The sequence below is a fragment of the Gossypium hirsutum genome, chromosome A12, assembly GCF_007990345.1.
Source record: "Gossypium hirsutum isolate 1008001.06 chromosome A12, Gossypium_hirsutum_v2.1, whole genome shotgun sequence".
In the NCBI taxonomy this organism is placed as follows: Eukaryota; Viridiplantae; Streptophyta; class Magnoliopsida; order Malvales; family Malvaceae; genus Gossypium; species Gossypium hirsutum.
The window spans coordinates 93,832,178-93,852,662 of record NC_053435.1 but is presented as its reverse complement, the minus strand read 5'-3'; the positions used below and the strand labels follow the sequence as shown (position 1 = coordinate 93,852,662).

General features: G+C 34.6%; 2 protein-coding genes across 5 annotated transcripts; both read left to right on the top strand.

Moving 5' to 3' along the window:
• The first annotated feature begins 4,969 nt into the window (after positions 1-4,969).
• On the top strand, positions 4,970-14,086 carry LOC107934770 (DNA-directed RNA polymerase 1B, mitochondrial). Its single transcript, XM_041083123.1, has 19 exons — positions 4,970-6,092; positions 6,726-6,956; positions 7,040-7,173; positions 7,270-7,336; positions 7,455-7,513; positions 7,713-7,830; positions 8,127-8,240; positions 8,445-8,576; positions 8,666-9,082; positions 9,507-9,557; positions 10,075-10,145; positions 10,649-10,733; positions 11,407-11,559; positions 11,643-11,717; positions 12,224-12,313; positions 12,414-12,461; positions 12,665-12,779; positions 12,864-12,967; positions 13,411-14,086. The coding sequence occupies exons 1-19, from the start codon at positions 5,277-5,279 to the stop codon at positions 13,519-13,521; spliced, it is 2,991 nt and encodes a 996-aa protein (XP_040939057.1). The 5' UTR covers positions 4,970-5,276; the 3' UTR covers positions 13,522-14,086.
• A 1,280-nt stretch (positions 14,087-15,366) lies between these two features.
• On the top strand, positions 15,367-20,283 carry LOC107934734 (putative U-box domain-containing protein 42). 4 transcript variants are annotated; one of them, XM_016867236.2, is made up of 4 exons: positions 15,367-15,770; positions 16,546-17,697; positions 17,858-18,167; positions 18,390-20,283. In XM_016867236.2, exons 1-4 carry the CDS (start codon positions 15,765-15,767, stop codon positions 19,976-19,978), a joined length of 3,057 nt encoding a protein of 1,018 aa, XP_016722725.2. In that variant the 5' UTR covers positions 15,367-15,764; the 3' UTR covers positions 19,979-20,283. The 4 variants fall into 4 exon arrangements, with proteins under 4 accessions (XP_016722725.2, XP_040939056.1, XP_040939055.1 ...); XM_041083122.1 differs by having other exon boundaries at positions 16,546-17,571; positions 18,390-20,276; XM_041083121.1 differs by lacking the exon at positions 15,367-15,770 and having other exon boundaries at positions 15,796-17,571; positions 18,390-20,276.
• The last annotated feature ends 202 nt before the right edge of the window (positions 20,284-20,485 follow it).

The following is a 20,485-nucleotide window of genomic DNA, read 5'->3' as shown; positions in this document are numbered from 1 at the left end:
GGAAGTACATCCACAATTGAAAAATGGGTTAATGTTTGATATATTGACAGATTATAAGTTTGACAGATAATTTAAAACTTTTAAAAGTAAGATGACAGATTTGGTAATGAAGAAAGCTTTGGGTAATTTAAAACTGTACAGGTCATGGCTTCATTTTCACTTCAATATATATATATAGCCGAACAAGAAAGGGTTTTCTTGGTTTCTCATATATGGCCAGAAGCAGATACAGTGGAAGGAGACCTTATCAGCTAATTATTTCAGAAAGAGTGAAACGTAAAAGCAACATATAGGAAAATACTCTCTTAGTTTCATAATTCCACACCAACTTGGAGATTAAATTAGCAGTAAATGTACTTGGGTGTTAACTCATTTCAAACATTTCAAAGCATTCAAAGTTAACAGTACCAAATTAACAGCACCATTTCAAACATTTATCAGTGATCAAACATTTCAAAGCATTTCAAAGTTGAAGTAGTAACAGCACCATTTGAAACATTTCAAAGCATTAACAGTACCAAATTAACAAAGCCATTTCAAACATTTCAAAGCATTCAAAATTAACAGTACCAAATTAACAGCACCAGGACTATGCATGACATTCTAGAGCTCATTATATGCACTTCAACATTGCAGTAGCCATGAAAGAATATCAGAGTGTTTCTATTCAACAAAAATCTCAAAAAGCATACAAATCCAAACAGGACATGAGCATTCATAGTCCTTTGTTTTCATTTCTGACTGATCAAGCAGATGGAGCCACTGCAAATAAATTATATAGCCACTGCAAACAATTGTATAGCCACTGCAAACGGGGGAAACTAACCTGTAATGAGGAAATCGGAGAGGAGACCGATGATGAACTGCAGTAACAAAGAACCTGTAATTCAGGACAAACAAACAAACAATGAAGTTAGTTGTTGTATAATTCCATGTCATTCGGTTGAATTTAGATTTAATTTTCAGTAACAGCAGTGTGTAAATGATAGAGAAACAAAACATGCTAAATAAAATGGCTACACAAGAACCATCATATAGGCATTTGACTAGAAAAATAAACATGTTTTCACAAAAATGAAAATGGAATACCAGTGCAATTAGAGTTTGCTTACATACATATTCTCATACAGCCTTTCAAAGATAATTTAATTACAAAAGATAAATAATATTCTTATTTCTGTCATGGAAAAGCACAAGATTGTTAAATGAGTTTATTGATTTAAATGACTAAGAAAAATGCACAGCAAGTACTTTCATCATAACAATATCATGAGCTGGTTGCACTGGTTTTAATATTTCACAATCTTGTCTCTACTGCTTTAGTTTGATAGATAATGATGTGTGGATTACATAATCAATATATTAAACTGCAGATGGGAACTTGAGACAATATTAAAGAATTATAGAAAACAAAAAATTAATGGATGGGAAAATTATAAGGAAAATTATGAAATACTGACAACAAGCCTTTAACAATGCACAATGCCAAATGACAAACAAATTAAGGTCAAGAAGATTATTTAAATGGAAATACAAAATCTAGCCTTTCCTGGACAAGTTGGAACACAAACAAGAATATGAGACCTCTAGGAATATCAGTTGGAACAGATCTGTTAATTTCTCTACAAATGTCCCACTACTGATATGCGTTCATGGTTTATAAGTGAGGAAAAGGATTATTAACTTCTAACAATGGATTGAAATCATGTTTTTATTTGAAGTTAGTTGTTGTATAATTCCATGTCATTCGGTTGAATTTAGATTTAATCCATTGTTAGAGAAACAAAACATGCTAAATAAAAATGTCTACACAAGAGAACATGCTGATCATTGATAATAAATTTGACGGAGAAACAGAAACAGAAAATGGCAAAAATGGCAAGAGGAACAAAACATGGTACAGAAACAGAAAATAGAGAAACAAAAAACCACTACAGAAAATAGAGGAACAAAACATGGTACAGAAACAGAAAATAAAGAAACAAAACACGGTACAGAAACAGAAAATAGAGAAACATAAAGCAGACAGAATATGAAAAATGTTGGAGCAAAGAACCTGTAATTCAGGACAAACAAACAAACAATGGAAAAAAAACCATAACCGGTAAGAAACGAAACGCCGATTTACCAAGGACTGAAACAATCGCATGCAGAGAGAAAAGAAATAGGGAGCGGGAGATTACTGATTCAAGTCGTCCGGAGATCTGACACCGTCGAGTCGGAGAAGGATGCAAAGCTGAAATCGGGAGCGGGTAGAGGTTTGGTTCGCTGGCACGTTCTGTTTATGTTGGGAGGGAGAGGGTCGGCTGGAGGCGATTTCGGCAAGGGGAGGGTAAATAAGACACCGATTAGCTAATCTTTGCTGTTGCAAGGGATTTACAAATCGGTGGTGAAGCAGCCAAAATGTGGAATCCATCCGCAACGGATTAGAGGTGTATTAGAGAAAACAGCGAACCAAACGCTGTATTCAGTGGGGCCACCGATTCGGGGTGTAATGGATTAGCCATTACACCCAACCAAACGCCCCGTTAGTTTGTGAAACTTTTGTGAAACTTTTGTATTGATTTTTGTATTGTACTAAACTACAGAAATTATAATATAATTTCTTCTAATTCAGCATGTGTTATAATTTTAAATTTTTTGTGCTATGGAACTTTTGATTCATGATATTCAACTTAATTACTTAGATTTTATAAAGTGTAGACCTTTTGAATCATGATATTAAAATAGTAATTAATATAATTTATTTTTTTTTTGTTCTTAAGATCATTATGTCAGGTGTTCCAGAATCAAATGCTCAAGCTTCTCGAGGAAGCAAAAGAAAATGGGTTCCCGAGGAAGATGCAGCATTAGTTTCCAGCATGGTGGACCTGCACAATGTTGGAACATTTAATGCTGATACCGGGTTCAAAGCCGGTTATTTGAACGAGTTGGAAAGAATGCTACAAACGGTTTTACCAAATGCAATGTTGAAGGCGAAACCTAATATTGAATCAAGGATTAGGTTACTTAAAAGGGAGTGGTCAATCGTCTACGACATGCTTAATGGCCAAAACAATAGCGGTTTTGGTTGGGACGAGCATAGGCAGCTCGTTGTTGCTGAAGATGCGGTTTGGGAGTCCTATTTAAAGGTAAGATTATTTCAAGTCTTTATTATATTATTTTTACCAAACTTACGACTAATATGATTTCCTCATTTTTTTAGAGTCACAAAGAAGCCGCCCAATTCAGATTTCGTACTTTCCCTTACTATGACCAGCTTACTACCATATACGCAAGAGATCGAGCAACTGGGAGAGATGCTCAAACAGCTGCTGATGTTCTTGAAGAAATACATGCTGATGATGAACGTACTACAGATATGAATGAAGAGAGAAACACATTCTATGACTGCGAAGCTGACGTCTCTTTAGATGACATGGATGTTTCTGGTACGGATCCGCGAGGAGATCGAGACCAAGGGGGTTCCTCATCTTCAAACAAGAGAAAGAAGAAATCTGATGCTCGTGATAATGTGTTTTCTTCATTTAATGAGGCTGCCACTTTGTTCGGGGAGAAAATCCAGGCCGTTGGCGATCAAATCAGTAGGAGTTTTGCCTCCGAGGTGGTAGTTCAGCAGAAGTCAGAACAACATATGGAAGAGAGAGCTTCAAATTTATATTCAGCCTTATGGTCAATTGAGGGTTTAACCGACGATCAGCGATATGATGCATTGAGTAAAATTCCCGACCATCCAACTCAAATGATCGTTTTCTTTAGTTTACCTTCAGTTGCCCGATTGGAATGGGTTAGGAGATTTCTTTCTTACCATTAAATATCAATGTTCAAACTTTTTGATGTTGTAAAACTATATAACATATGGATTTTAATGTACAATTTCATTTTCATCTAACCTTTTCTTAATATAAGTTAATTATGTTTATGCATAATATAATTCTCAAGTTATATATTGATTTTAGTAAATTCATATAAGAACATTTTATTATTAAGAATTTTATGAAATTATATATCACTATATAATTATATTTAATATTAATTATTTTAAATTGTATAAATTCATATAAGAAAATTTTTATTATCAAGAATTTTATGAAATTATATATTATTATTAAATTATATGTAATAATTATTATTTTAAATTATACAAATTCATAAACTATAATCATATTAGTTATAATAATTTTAAATTTTATTAAATCATATATTTAATTAAATCATATTTAATATTAATTATTTGAAATTTTCTTTTATAGTATCATATATTATGATTTGAGTAAATTCATAGAAGAATTTTATTTATTAAGAATTTTATTAAATTATATATTTTAATTATAATATATTTAATAATAATTATGTTAATTTATATTTTACAGTATCATATATTATGATTTGAGTAAATTCATATTAAATTATATATTTTAATTATAATATATTTAATAATAATTATGTTTAAATATGATTAAATTATTTATTATTGATATTAATCTTATTAAAATTTAAATAACAATAACAATAATAATTTACCAAAACAAATTTATGCTAATTATTAAGAATTTTATTAAATTATATATTTTAATTAAAATATATTTAATAATAATTATGTTTAAATATGATTAAATTATTTATTATTGATAATAATAATCTTATTAAAATTTAAATAACAATAACAATAATCATTTATCAAAACAAATTTCTGCTAAGGGTATTCTAGTCATTTTAGTTTTTTCATTATGCTATTACACCTCTATTACACTCAACCAAACACAGGATTACTATTACGCCTCTATTCCATTACATTCAACCAAACAGTTGATTTGCTATTACACAGCTTTTCCATTACACCTCTATTCCATTACACCTCTAATCCAATACACCTCTAATCCAATACAGCGAACCAAACGTGCTGTAAGCGTTGGGCTAATTAGCAGAGCGGTTATTAAATTTAAACCCAAGGGAATGGAATTGCAAAATACAGAGAAAAATCATAGGTTTTTAGGAGGGTTTAAAGGCGGCTATCCGTCTCTGCGAACAAAACACCCTCCTCCCTCTGTCACGTCCAATCTCCATATCCTTCTCTTCTAAGAGCCTCTCACCCTTTCTTACAATTTCGAATATTTCATTGCATTATTCCCCCCCTTTTTTTCTTCCTTTCTCAACCCCTCTAAAATTTTCCCACTTCTTTCATTTATTTCGTAGACAAAACGAGAAAGGAAAAATCCTAGAGAAAGCTTTGAATTGTAGGCATTCCCTGTACACGAAAGCGACATAGCTCAAACATGTGGAGAAGCTTACTTAAACAAGCTTCCAATACACACAAGTCTAAATTTGTTCCTGAATCATGTACTTCCTCGCTTTCGTCATCTTCTTCTACAGGGTTTTGTCAGACTTCTGCTTTTATCAATAAATTCAGACCTTCCAAGGCCATAAACCATGGTTTTTCCGGATGCCCGATTCTGGGTTTTCGAGAAAACTATGTCTTTCCCTCGCAAAAGGATTGTTTGGGCAGATTCGGTTTCTCCCACTCAGGTAACCCTTTATTTTTTTCTGGGAAATTTTGGAACTTCAAAGGGTATGCAAGTGCTGCTGAGGCTATTGTTTCTAATGAAGACGACCTTTCGGGTTCTGAAGAAATCAATGAATTAGTAGAAGCAATGATCAAAGAAGAGAGGAAAGAGTCTTTTTCAAAGCAACCAAAGATAATGGTAGGAGGACTGGGGGTGGCGAAGTACAATACGTTAAAGAGGCGGCAAATAAAGATTGAGACTGAGGCATGGGAAGAGGCAGCTAAAGAATATCAAGAATTAATAGAGGATATGTGCGAGCAGAAGCTTGCTCCCAATTTGCCTTATGTTAAGTCATTGTTTCTTGGTTGGTTTGAGCCATTGAGAGATTCTATTGCTGCTGAGCAAGAGGTGTGCAAGGGGAATTTTAAGATAAGTCACGCTGCTTATTTTAATGAGTTGTCAGCGGATATGATGGCGGTTGTTACAATGCACAAATTAATGGGGTTGTTGATGACTAATACTGCTGGAACTGGGGGCATTAGGGTCGTTCAAGCTGCTTGCCAGATTGGTGAAGCCATTGAAAATGAGGTGAGGAGGTTATAATTTTTCAAGCCAGTGAATTTGTTCTATTGACATAGTATGTGATGTTTATGGTGGATGAAATTTAAGAGAATTATGAGCTTTTGTTAAAAATTTCCAGTTGATAACATGATCTATATAAATTGATAACATTATTGCTGGAGTTTATGATATTCTGTTGTTGAAAATATCCATGTCCTAGTAAAGTAGAACTTACTTAAAGGTTCAGTCTTGTGATTGGTGGGACTGTTTCTAGATTTAAAATGGTAATTGGTCACATAGGAATGGTTTGTCTTTCATAGGACAGTGCACCCTGGAAATGAAGTTGGAGTTGAGATTATCAGCACAATTTTGTTTTCTGTTTCACAGGATAGAATATATGAATTTCTGGATGATATAGATTCTGGCAATTTTAAGTATGTCGGGGTTAGGAGATTGGTTATTGTTAAAGCAAGTTGGGCATGAAAATATGAAGTTTGAGATTAACATTGTCCCCCCTCGCCCCCCCTTCTGTTTTTTCTGAATGATGCGAGATAGATGTACTTATTTTAGATTTATAACATAGATTTGTGCCTTATGCTAAAGGAGTATTTGCTATTTCTTGATGAGAACTTGTTTATGGGTGTTTCATATGTGGATCAGGCCAGGATACAGAAGTTCTTGGAGAAGACAAAGAAAAAGAGCACAACAGATAAAAAATCTGCCACTGAATCTGAACCTGAGACCACTGAACAAGGGAAACTGGCCAAAAATGAGGAAAAGCTGAGGAAAAAGGTGACTCAGTTGATGAAAAAGCAAAAAGTGCATCAGGTACGGGAAATAGTGAAGGGACGTGATACTTCAAAGCCTTGGGGTCAGGAGGCACATGTTAAGGTATGCGATTGTTGCAGTTGAAAATAAAATCTGTTCTGGCCATTGTGTGTTCGTGATGTTATATCATGGGGTTGCCATTATAGGTTGGCTGCCGTCTGATTCAGTTATTGATGGAAAACGCCTACATACAACCACCAGTTGATCAGATAGGAGATGGCCCACCGGATATTCGCCCTGCATTTGTACATGCTCTAAAAAATGTCATCAAAGATGGAAAGTAAATAGTCATCTCCTCTCTCTCACTTTTGACTTATTCTTCATTCACTCATAACTCACAATAGAATTCGTATTTTTTGTGTTTATCCTTTACCAGTAAAGGCAGTAGAAGATATGGTGTTATTGAATGTGATCCGTTAGTTCGCAAAGGACTTGAGAAAACTGTAAGTAGTCTTTAATAGATGGCACTTAACAAGCATTCCATTCATAAACAGTAACCCCCTTGAATAAATTTCTCTACTTGAAAGCATATGGATAAACTAATATCACTTGTGCAAGCAGGCTAAGCACATGGTCATTCCTTATATGCCAATGTTAGTGCCTCCACAAAACTGGACAGGGTATGTACTCAAGGTCCTATCTTTGTACAGTTTATTCCCTCTACTCATTCAGATATACTGACAGCTTTGTACTAAATTTTCCTGCTTATGCAAATATCTTCATTTGTCAACTTGAAAAAGCTATATATATATATATGATTATATTCCCACTTGTCCAGTTCCTATCCAATCACTGTTGAACTTTGTGATACTTTGGCAGGTATGACCAAGGTGCTTATTTGTTTTTACCATCATATGTCATGCGGACACATGGAGCAAAACAGCAACGTGAAACTGTTAAAAGAACTCCAAGGAAGCAATTAGAGCCTGTTTTTGAGGTTTGAAATCCTTGAGATTTATATTTATATCTCTATGTTCTGCACTTCTAAGTGTCGGCTTATTTCATTTAATTTAATATGTAATTACATATTTTATTCATTTTTATGAATATTTATTAAATATTATATTATTATTTTTATATAAGATTGCTGTTTTAATTATATAATTGAATAAATGTATAAGTTTGCGCTTAAAAATGAGAACAGTTCTGAATAAATTGTTGTCACTCACAACTTTATAACACTGTTCAGTATAGCCTCTTGTTACAATGATTCTATTATTTCTCATGCATCAGGCCCTGGATACACTGGGGAACACCAAGTGGAGGATAAATAGAAGGATTCTTGGTGTAGTAGACAGATTATGGGCTAATGGAGGTCGTCTTGCAGACTTGGTTGACCGTGAAGATGTGGGTACATGCCAAATAAGTAGAATTTGATTTTCTTGTGCTGGTTTATATTATCTTTTATTCATTATTTTTTGTTTCTGAGGAGAGATAATTTGTTTTCTTGTGAAGTCTACTGTTTTATTGCTTATTGAATATTAATTTGCTCTTTCTTATTTTTCAAGTTAATGATCTTCCATCACCTTTTAATTGTTAAATTATAAATAGGTTCCTCTGCCTGAGGAGCCAGACACTGAAGATGAAACAGAAATTCGGAAATGGAAGTGGAAGGTAAAAGCTGTTAAAAAGGAGAATAATGAAAGGCATTCACAGCGGTGTGATGTTGAACTTAAACTTGCTGTAAGAAGCTGCCTTAATCAGTTTCATTGACTTTCTGTCATATCATGTTTTTAATATTGCACGTTAACTTTATTTTCTATTGGAGATAGGTGGCTCGAAAGATGAAAGATGAGGTTGGCTTCTACTACCCACACAACCTTGATTTTCGAGGCCGAGCATACCCTATGCATCCATACCTAAATCATCTTGGCTCTGATCTATGTCGAGGTGTCTTGGAGTTTGCAGAGGGACGTCCCCTTGGGAAATCAGGCTTACGCTGGCTGAAGATACATTTGGCGAATTTGTATGCTGGAGGAGTGGACAAGTTGTCCTATGAGGGTCGAGTAGAATTTACAGAGAGTCATTTGGATGATATCTTTGATTCAGCGGACAGACCTCTTGAAGGAAAGCGCTGGTGGTTAAGTGCAGAGGACCCTTTCCAATGCTTGGCAGCATGTATTAATCTCTCTGAAGCTTTGAGAAGTTGCACACCAGAGGCTACCATTTCGCACATGCCTGTCCACCAGGTATTTTTCCCCTAGCAAAAATGAAAAGTAGATGCTGAATTTCTTATTTCTTTGTTAGTTCTTTGGGTTTTTAGTCAAATGCTTCTAGAAACCAACACACATGAATTTATACATAGAAACACCTTTGTGTGTACATTCCTACTCTATAGGTTTTGGAGGTTTTCTCCTTTTGAGGATGCAATACCCTCTATCTAGGATTTATTGAGATCATTATCACTGTGTTAAAAGATGAGACTGTTTGCTTCATGTGACTGATAGATAGTGTTAACCGCTAGAAGTGCCGTATTTTATGTGATGTTATTGCCACTATAGCTGTATTCTCTGGTTTTCATGGTCATTTTGATGAACCATGCTTCGAGGGTTTCATTGTATTTCAATTGCCTGAATCATAATATTGGGTTTTTATGTCTTAATCTTCTGCAAGGATGGTTCGTGCAATGGTTTACAACACTATGCTGCATTGGGAAGAGATAAGGTAATGTACTTTTCTCTTAGTCATATTTCATAGAGATATTTTATCCAGCTTTGCCAAATTCGGATGTTTCAAACTGTTTTCCTTATACTAAAAGCAGAAAGCATAACTATTGATACTTTCAATAATCCAATTATGCTTTTAACTTTATTGTTAATTAGAATTTAAAGAAAGATTCAATCAAGGTTTTGGGTCTGGCTATAGAGGGGAAGAGATTTGAGAGATCTACAAAATGTTCAAGTTCAACTACATTCCATACATGGATTATTGATTCTTAAATGTGGTTTTTCTTAATATCTGGGTATCTCTTCATTCTCACTTGTTTTGTAGAATGGCTTCTTCACTCATAGCAAGTGAAAAGTCATTAAAGTTTGATTAAATACGGTAGTCTGTGTTTCTCCATGTCAACTGAATGTCTAGCTTGTATATATGGTGAATGAGTGATTCAATTAGCTTAAATCTGGATGAATACCTTTTTTTTTGTTCTTTGGTATGTTAATTGAACTGCTTTGGCTTTCAGTTGGGAGCAGCTGCAGTGAATCTTGTTGCAGGGGACAAACCAGCTGATGTGTATTCAGGAATTGCTGCCCGGTAAGTCTAACTTCCTGTCTCTAGTTCTCTTCTTTCTCCACCACCCATGCTGGGCAGGAGACTCAACAATTTTGGTTTATATGTAAATGCTAACTAAAGAGGCTTCATTACCCGGGTTTGATCATTCTTACCTCTTTGATTTCCGAAGGCTAAGATCAAGGTCCTTTTCTCTAAAACCCTCAAAATTTTCCAACCGTTGCCCTCCTAATTTCGAAGCGGGTAGACTATACCTGAACTATGCCCTACAGCAATATCTGTCTAAGTAGTATGGATTCAAAAGCTAAACTACAATCCCTACTCTGATAAGGTTACTTTACGCTTTTGCTTTAAACTGTGGTAAATTATTAACCTTTGAATTCAAAGGCAGACTCCATTTCCGACAACTAAGGCACATTAATGAATCCATGTATTTTTGTTAACAATCTGGTCGCACTAAGTGTATATTTTTACCAAAAGCTATATTCTCTCATTGACCTATCACTCAATTTGCAATTCTGGTGTAGGGTTCTTGATATTATGAAGAGAGATGCACAGGAAGATCCTGCAACAAATCCTAATGCGCTACATGCACGGCTTTTAATCAATCAGGTTTGTTTCATTTCCTTCTGTTACGGTCCTGAGTTACTGATCAAGTCACTGGACGGTTTGTAGACAAACTGTTTGACTCAGCGGGGCTTTTCCCCTTGTTTCTGTTTCTTCCACGCGAATATCCTATGATGAATATGTGGAACTTGTCAAAGGGAATTCCATACCTTAGACTTGTTAAGAGAAGAGTCTTAAACCTCTAAATATTGGAATAATTCCGTACTTAATTTTATTGCTATCACTCAGTATCTTAAATAGAGGTTACATAGGTTTACTCTTTTGAATAGAAGACTTATAAGCCAAGAAAATTAAAACATTGACTGTAAATAAAGAAAGACTCCTAATATCTCTCTAAAATACTTTTAATTATAAAATATCTCCTAAAGATATCAAATACTCATAAATAAAATCTCCTAATACTTCTAATAAAATAATAACCTGATCTAATAATTTATTGAGGACTAACACCTTCTGTTGGCTGAAAAGAGGAAAATGATGATCTGGGAAAAATGTTATACTAAATAGGATGTGGGATTCTTCTATTATCTAATTTGTACATTTGGTCAACTAAAATTGCAACGCTTGTACTCAGGCGGTTAGTTCCTGGTGTAAGGAGTTTCATTGCTCACACTTGTGTTAATCTTATCACTGATCCGTCACTATTTCAAATCTTTAGGTTGATCGGAAGCTGGTGAAGCAGACTGTGATGACTTCTGTATATGGTGTTACTTATGTTGGTGCACGTGACCAGATCAAGAGACGGTTGAAGGAGCGAGGTGCTATTGCAGATGATACACAGCTTTTCGTTGCATCTTGCTATGCAGCAAGAGTGAGGAATTTTCTTGTGTGTGCATGTATGCATATCATTGGCTGGTTTTGTGTATTAACTTGATTGTTTTCTTCTATGTTCAGACCACATTGACTGCCCTAGGAGAGATGTTTCAAGCTGCAAGAAGTATCATGGGTTGGCTTGGTGAATGTGCAAAGGTCAGTCATTTATTGTTTTAATGTTTTATTTTGGTATTTATGTGATTGTGGATACTGCTAATGTTTTCTGACTCTGAAGTTGGCAAATGGCTCTTCTACAAACAGATTTATGAATTTATCATACATGCAAGAAGGCTAGAGATGTAGAGAATAAAAGAATAGAAAGAAATGTTCATTGGTTTGGCACATGTATTTCTAGACTTAAAACCTAAGTGCTTAATGTTCGTTGAAACTGGTAATAAGTACTTTAAGGGAATTTGTGAAAATCTTTATATTGGCTATGCAATTGGTGACAGCTTCTGGTGAAAATTAGTTAAGTAATTAAGAATGAGAATCGAACTACTAACACAATATCTAATTCAGTTGGTGATTCCTACTAACTTGTTTTTATGGCGTTTTTTGACATGCTTTCCATCTTGATTTGTTTGATTTTTTTGCTCTTGATTTTGTATTTTCCTATAATCTTTCTAGCATACTTCCACATGCTGACAGATGAATATAAACAGGTTATAGCTTCTGAGAATCAGCCAGTGCGTTGGGTCACTCCTCTTGGTCTTCCAGTTGTACAACCTTACCGGCAATTAGGGCGGCATCTTGTAATTGTCTAAGACATTTATGGAACTTTGAAATGGGAATATTTTACTATGCAAAAATGAAAGCATTAACAAAAATTCTAATATCTTTAATTTGAAGCAGATAAAAACTTCTCTTCAGATGTTGACCCTACAACGAGAAACTGACAAGGTACTTTTCTTCCATTATCTGTGCCCTTTTATGATTGCTGAACAAAGGAAATGATTGTCAAATTTTCTAGGATTTTATATCCATGGCAATAAACCATTTTCTTGATCTCCATTGATAGTGCAATTTTAGATTTGCTTATGTTCATAACCAATTTGCTATGTTGCCATGTGTAACTTCTAATTCTGTTAAAACTGTGATCGTAGGTCATGGTTAAGCGGCAGAGAACCGCATTCCCCCCAAATTTTGTTCACTCCCTTGATGGCTCCCATATGATGATGACTGCTGTTGCCTGTAAAAAGGCAGGCTTGAATTTTGCAGGTATGTAGTGACTTTTAGTGCATCCATGCGTTCATATATTTGCCTATCTGATGAAGTCTAAATTCAATGCTTCTGCCGTCACAGGGGTCCATGATTCATACTGGACACATGCATGCGATGTTGATGAAATGAATAGGATACTAAGAGAAAAGTTTGTTGAACTCTATGAGGCACCAATATTAGAAAATGTAATGTATCTCTGATTCTGCACTCTTTTAGAATTTATATTGATGTTTGGATTATTTTAGAGGCTTTCCTTGTGAAATGTGTCGTATATCGGCCAAATTCAAGTTTAAAAAAAAAGGAAAGAAAAGAGTTAAGAGAGACCGTCAAATTTCTAAGATCTTCCATGCCTTTCTTGAAGTTCCATTATGATGATTTCTTTTCATGTTAAACACATTAATGGAAAAGGTAATATAGAAATGGCATATTGGGATAACCTTGTATTAGTATGGAGGTGAATATCTGCAAACTGCAATGAACAGTCTTGTATATCCAAGTTTCATCTTAATTCTCATGTATCTTCGATAGATGGTGGAAAACAAATTTCTCAAGTGATATAACATTTGTTATGTTTGCTGGTTAATGTTTTCTGCTGATTACACGATGATGGTTGAATTTTTGGTTACAGTTATTGGAAAGCTTTCAGAAGGCCTTCCCTTCATGGAACTTTCCACCGTTACCTGAGCGAGGGGACTTTGATCTTCGGGAGGTTCTGGAATCTCCCTATTTCTTCAACTAGCTGGATGAGCGACTTATGATGGCAATCATATATATTCTTTCACCAAAGGGATGAGATTGTGAATTGGCAAAGCTCCTTTTTTCCACCTCATTAAAGAGTAAGGTCTGAAGTGAATGCATCAACAATGGGCTTGCTAACAACAGCCATTACCCTGTGGGCATTTTTGTACATATGCTATACAAAATAACCAATTAGGAGATTCCCTTCAAATTTATTGCCCCATGGCTGAAGTTGGGGCGTTGGTCCGCTATTTTTAAAGGATTCAAAGAAATAAACGGCGCCAATGGTCCTGAAACTAGGCTGTTCAATTTAAGCTATACAGAAGTGATTGAGGAAGTGATCTAGAGCAAGAATGGGAACTTCAATCAAGCACGGGGAGCAACAAACCATAGCAGCCCTGGACGCTGGTCTTTCTATTGATGACCAGGCTCATTCAAGTGTTATTATGGGCATCATTGATGTGTGTGTTCTTTGTTCCTCTATTGTATATTTTACCTGTGACACAGTTTTCTGGAATGGTGGTTGTTCCTTTGAATAAAAAAATAGTTTATTTCTTATAGTAAAAGAGGTTTAAGTTAAATTTTCTTCATTTGTTAAGATCATCTGCTTTACTTGCTGATTTTTGTTGTTAGAATCCAACATTTTCAAGATGAGAAATGGTTGACTGATGCTTATCATCTTTTCTTTTTGGGCAAAGCTTATAATCATGTTTGCTTATTCCAAATTTTTGTCAGCGGACAAACAAAAGAAAAAAAAATTATTGAAGGGAGGTTATTTATTTATTTTTTGTCACTTCATTCGTGTATGTCAAATTCAGAAATTTGTGTTAGTAAAATAATGCTTCATATGATTTGATAAAATATATTTTATTTTCACGTTGAGAAAAGTAATTGAAAATTAAATAACTCATTTGTTAAATGAAAATGGAAATATACTTTTAAAAATGTATATATGAAAATAAGTTCCCTTAAAATTGTTAAATAATTTATTTTAGAATTCTTTTAACTAAACACTCAATAATTTTCAATTTTCAAAACGATAAAATCAACCATGAAATTTTAATTTAAATAAATTTCTTTGGTAAGATAGGGAGTAGTGATTTTTTTGAGTTTAATTAGTGGGAGAGCAATTCTCGTGTGTGGTATAATAAAATAACTTTCTCAAAAAATGTGTCATTCCTTTGGAAATTATTTTCAAAGGAACATGAGAATGTAATTCATTTAAATAATGGTGTAAAGCAACTTTCTCATATGGTTGGAAAGTGAAGAAAATTATCTATTTATTTATTTTCATTATTTTTATTTAATATACTTTTCCAGCTACAAAATCATAAAAGTTATTTAATTTTAAATTTATTTTAAGTATGGTTGAATTAAATATTAATTTATATTTAAATTTAATCATGTATTACTTTTTAGAGTAATGTATTAACTTTTTTATTTAAAATAAATAATATTTAAGAACAAACAAAAATAACTTTTGTTAATAATAAATATAATTAAAAAATATATATTTATTTAAGGGGCCTAACTTCAAAAGTTACTGTAACACTTTCTACTAAAGTGTTTAATGAATTAATTTTATGGATATAACTTTTTCAAAATTTTAATCAATATTACAATCAAGATCTTAAAATTTTGAATTGTAGTTGATTGGAAAGTAACCTTGTTTCGTTGGTGTTTGGCTCAACTTCACCCACATGCAAGGCAGGCACTTTAATGAAATTGTTGACCAGTATATTGCCATGTTAGGAGAAAGCAAAGAAGGTGTAACAATCCAACTACTACTTAATTACTACCTTTTTCATCATTAAACTTCACACCCATCTTTCGTTCATCCCAGATTAACATGGTCATCAAATCCTATTGGTCGAATGAACTCCTATATGGGAGAAAAACAATTGGTTTCAGCTCTCATGTTCAACACTTGTATTTGCTTTGTTAATATTAATATTAAACACGACACTATTGTCTGACTATTCTTTGTGTCTTGCTGCGTTCATAATCTTTTGTTTCCTTTGTTAAGCAAAAAAGGTGTTGTCCATATGTATATGAAGACGAATATGCATCAAGTAAATATAGATACATACATAATTTCGCATGGAAGATAAAGTAGAGATAGTGCTTTTGATGTCAAGCAATTAAATTTGACTCACTTTCAGGAGAAAAGACTGATTGAATGAGTCTAACATCATTTCCAACTCAAATCTTCTGCTTCTGCAAGTTTCTTCAATTCCACCAAGCATGTCGGTATGAGCTTTTCAGATTCTTTTCTTCTTCATTTTCATTTTCTCTTCTGTTGAATTCGAGTATAATAATTTAACCTTTTTTTTTGTTAGTTTAAGTTTTTTAATGGCACGCCCCAATCTCAATCTCAAAGAGCTTTAGGACATAACAACTCCCCTGTTCGAATTTGATGTGTTTGTGGATCACACAGTTCATGTATCTCAACTCACGTACAACCCAGTTCTGCTACCATTTTTAAAATAATATTTTGATCCGGAAGTTCACTGTTTGTCTTAGAAAACCGTAACAAGTACGGATTTCAGTATCATCAACCAGCCCGTTAGGAACTACACCTACAAACTAGAATAAACCATCAACAGTTTATTGGAAAGATTCCTACGAAGTAATCACGGTGAAATTTTCAGGCATCCCATCCCATGTATACTCCCTACTTTATATACAAAACAATGAGTATATGATTTTGAAACTTGAACTATGAATTTAAGGAAAGGTAGCTGTTATCTTCAATAGGACGCAAGTTTCAACCTGATTGGCAGACTTGCAGAATAAGTTGAGACAATGGACTGCATCAGCTCCTTAAATTTTGAACATGTATTTTTACTTATGTTGCTCTGACTTTTCATTCTTCTTACAGAATCTGTGTCCAATACAAACTTGCACATAAGTATGGGGATATAGTCCTCTAAATACTCTCTAGACATACTATATTTTATGCTACATTCTAATCCGAGGAACATAGCTTTCTTATATTTGTATGCAATACTTTTTTTTTTTTCAGATAAAGAACACTTCCTTTGCTAGTGTTTTTGAATCCTTGTTGGCAGATATTTCATCAATCATAGAATCTGTAGAATGTATACAAGCTGAGCAGGAAAACTTTGTTGAATTGGGATGCTATCTTTATCGAGTTTTTCCAGCAATAATGGAGTTGCAGTTTTCAGAGAATCCCCCAAAAAATACAAAAGTGATTGTAGAATCTCTTTCCATGAATGTCAATTTGGTTAAAGATCTTGTTGGAGAATGCCATAAAGAGAACCATCCAGTCTCAGATGGTGAACTTGCGAAGATCTTAGCTAAGCTAGTAAGGGTGATTAAAGACATAGGTGAATGTTTGTGTTTGATACCATCTACAACATTTGGGGGCCAGAAGTATGTGGAAACTGCGGTCTGGTCTCTTTCGGATGAATTGCAGAATGTTCATTTTGAGTTCAAGCAACCTATAGAATCACAGATGTCTTATGCAATGCAGATCCCAAGTTCTCAAATGTTGCCATTGCCGGAAGAATCAGATCTTTACCCTGTTGATGACGAAGTATTGGTGCCTACAGAGAGTTCTCAAGTTTTGAGTATGCCATGCCCGGTTGATTTCATTAAGAGTACAAATCAGAGAAGCCAAGAGCAACATGAAAACGTGGACAAATCTTTGGTGACATTGCCACATGTAGCTCACTATATCGAACCATTGTACAACACATTCTTCTGTCCATTAACCAAGCAGGTTATGGATGACCCAGTTACCATTGAAAATGGAGTGACGTACGAGCGGAAGGTCATAACAGAGTGGTTTGAAACCTCCAGTCATCAAGACAATATAGTCTGTCCAACCACAGGGATGAAGCTAAAAAGCAGAGTTTTAAGCGTCAATGTTGCTCTAAAGACCACAATAGAGGAATGGAAGGAGAGGACTGAGGTTGCAAGGATCAAAGCTGCCCGTACCGCATTATCGTTGGCTTGTTCGGATAGTATGATACTAGAAGCAATAAGAGATCTGCAACGTATTTGCAAGAGAAGGCGGAATAAAAAGGTACTAGTAGTTAATGTTGGAATATTGCCATTGCTTATTAGGTTACTTGGATATAAAGATAGAGATGTTAGATGTGAGGTTTTGGAATTATTACGACAACTGACGGAGGAAGATGATGAAGGAAAGGTTTGATTCTTACCCCTTTCCTGATATTTTTATAGCATGATTTTGAGCTTAAGCTTAGCATCTATGATATATATATATGCATATATTTACATATATATATTTGATCTTGCAATAAACCCATGTTTTCCTTGGAGATATGAATAGTTATATATATTTTCAGGAAATGATTGCTAATATAATGGATATATCGGCAATGATTGAGTTGATGTCAAGTAGTCACCAGCAAATTAGGCATGCATCATTGCTTTTCTTAGTTGAGCTTTCAAGATCTCAAGCTTTGGGTGAAAAAATTGGTTCAGCTACTGGAGCAATTTTGATGCTGATCAGAGTTAAATTCAATCATCATGTTGATTCCTTTGCTGCAGAAAAAGCAGATGAAATTTTAAAGAATCTAGAGAGATTTCCAGATAATATAAAGCAGATGGCTGAAAATGGATTCTTGGATCCTCTTTTAAATCATCTAACAGAAGGTAATTAAATTTCATTATGTTGTAGCTGATAACTTGTAACACTCCAATCTAAAAGCTCCACCTATTGTGGGGTCCTTTTGTAGGCAAAAGAACCGGTTCTAAACTAAACATTTCTGTGAGTTAGATTTGCTGAAGGATGATTAACTTCTGATAATAAGTTTCAAACATGTTTCAAAGTCAAACATAAGCATGCTGATTACAGTTACGTGGTTAACTGAACAGGTTCTGAGGAGGTTCAAATGGAAATGACAAGCTTCTTGGGGGAACTCATACTTAGTAATGACAGCAAAGTGTATGTGGCTGAGAAGGCTTCTACAAGTATTATTAAAATGGTGCAAAGTGGGAACACTATTTTCAGAAACGCAGCATTTAAAGCTCTATCACAAATCTCATCTCATCATCCAAATGGCAAAATCCTTTTAGAAACTGGCATTCTCAACATTATGGCTGAAATGATGTTCACTCGCAGGATATATGATGAACTAATGGATTCAAAGAAAGAGGCTGCTGCAATACTTGCAAATGTTCTTGAATCTGGGGTTGAACATGACAGCATCAAAGTGAACACTCATGGCCGTAGGTTAAGCTCAGATTATGCTGTTTACAACATTATCCACATGCTTAAGAACTCAACTCCAGAAGAGCTCAACATCAATCTCATCCGGATTCTGTTATGCTTAACAAAGTCACCCAGATCAATGGATACAATTGTTTCGGTTGTGAACGAGACTGAAGCAAGCTATACCCTCATTGAACTCATCAATAACCCACATGAACAACTTGGGGTTGCCGTAATCAAGCTACTGATTTTGCTTGCGCCGCATGTCGGTAACACACTAGTTGAAAGGCTCTGCAAAACCAGGGGACAACCTCTGGGTTTAATGGAATGCCCTTCTGGAACTAATCACATTACAGAGAAGCAAGCACTTTCTGCAAGATTCCTGGCGAAACTCCCTCAACAGAATCTCACACTCAACCTTGCTCTTCTCAACAACAATGTCGTCCCCACAATCCTTGAGAGAATCTTTCTAATCCAAAGAAATGGAACAAGAACTAGCAGGCATGCAACTGTGTACTTAGAGGGTCTTGTTGGAATTCTTGTTAGATTCACAACTACATTGTATGAACCCCAAATGTTGTTCCTTGCAAGAACTCACAACTTGACATCAGTGTTTACAGAACTGGTCATCAAAACATCCAGTGATGAAGTTCAAAGGTTGTCAGCAATTGGACTGGAGAATCTCTCATTAGAGTCAATAAATCTATCACGGCCACCACAGATAAAGAAAACTGGGTCTAAAAAACTCTTCCGCCTACCGAATTTATTGTCTTCCAGGTCAGTTGAAACCAGAAAGATGCCAGTTCTATGTCCAGTTCATAGAGGTGCTTGTTCTTCAGAAACCACATTTTGTTTGATCGATGCTAAGGCAGTTGAGAGGCTGTTAGTATGCCTGGACCATGAAAATGATGAAGTAGTTGAAGCTTCAATGGCTGCTATCTGTACTTTGTTGGATGACAAGGTTGATGTAGACACCAGTGTGAGCCTGTTAAGTGAAATCAATGCTATTCAATATGTATTGAAAGTAGTGAAAGAGCATAAACAAGAGGGTCTATTGCAGAAATCATTTTGGATGATCGAAAAATTCTTGGCAAGAGGTGGAAATAAGTCAGTTTCTGATATATCACAGGATAGACTACTGCCTGCTTCATTGATTAGTGCTTTTCATAATGGGAATGATAGTATGAAGCAGATGGCTGAGAATATTTTGAGACACTTAAACAGGATGCCGACTCCTTCAGCTACTTATTAAGCATGTAATGAAAAGATGCTTGAATTTCAATTCAGCTTTGGAAGCTCATCTCTGAAAACAAGCCAACCATTTTTGTTGCGTAGTAGTTCCAACTTGTGATGGGAAGAAAACAAAAGAAAACTTGTTTTACGATTGCCATTACCATTTCTTTCTTGCTTTTAAAAGTATAGTAATTAGATATTACCTTTTAAAGTTGATTAAAGGAATCAATTGGATGATGTATAATTTTGCTTTAGAGCTGACTAGTAACATACCACATTAAACCAATGAATATTAAAAAGACAATTATAAACGTTAATTTCTTCCAAGTCAGTGGACTGTCTAATGCTTTAGCATTTCTCACTCATTCTAAATCATCTGGATTTCCTACATATTATAACTTGATTCTTCATCCTTGCTCTAGAAAAATGGAATTGCAGCTTATAACTATCTGTGTATATTTTATCATTGCTGGTAGGCTTGACTGTAAGAAAATATATTCCATTGGACTGTTATCATCCATCATTA

Excerpts from the sequence above, each read along its gene's own strand:
- LOC107934734 (XM_041083120.1), top strand. The coding sequence starts at position 16,522 with ATGCAATACTTTTTTTTTTTTCAGATAAAGAACACTTCCTTTGCTAGT. Across the intron at positions 17,698-17,857 it reads AGGAAGATGATGAAGGAAAG|GAAATGATTGCTAATATAAT; the intron begins GTTTGATTCTTA and ends ATATATTTTCAG. Across the intron at positions 18,168-18,389 it reads TTTAAATCATCTAACAGAAG|GTTCTGAGGAGGTTCAAATG; the intron begins GTAATTAAATTT and ends TTAACTGAACAG.
- LOC107934770 (XM_041083123.1), top strand. The coding sequence starts at position 5,277 with ATGTGGAGAAGCTTACTTAAACAAGCTTCCAATACACACAAGTCTAAA. Across the intron at positions 8,241-8,444 it reads ACTTGGTTGACCGTGAAGAT|GTTCCTCTGCCTGAGGAGCC; the intron begins GTGGGTACATGC and ends AATTATAAATAG. Across the intron at positions 11,560-11,642 it reads CATCTTGCTATGCAGCAAGA|ACCACATTGACTGCCCTAGG; the intron begins GTGAGGAATTTT and ends TTCTATGTTCAG.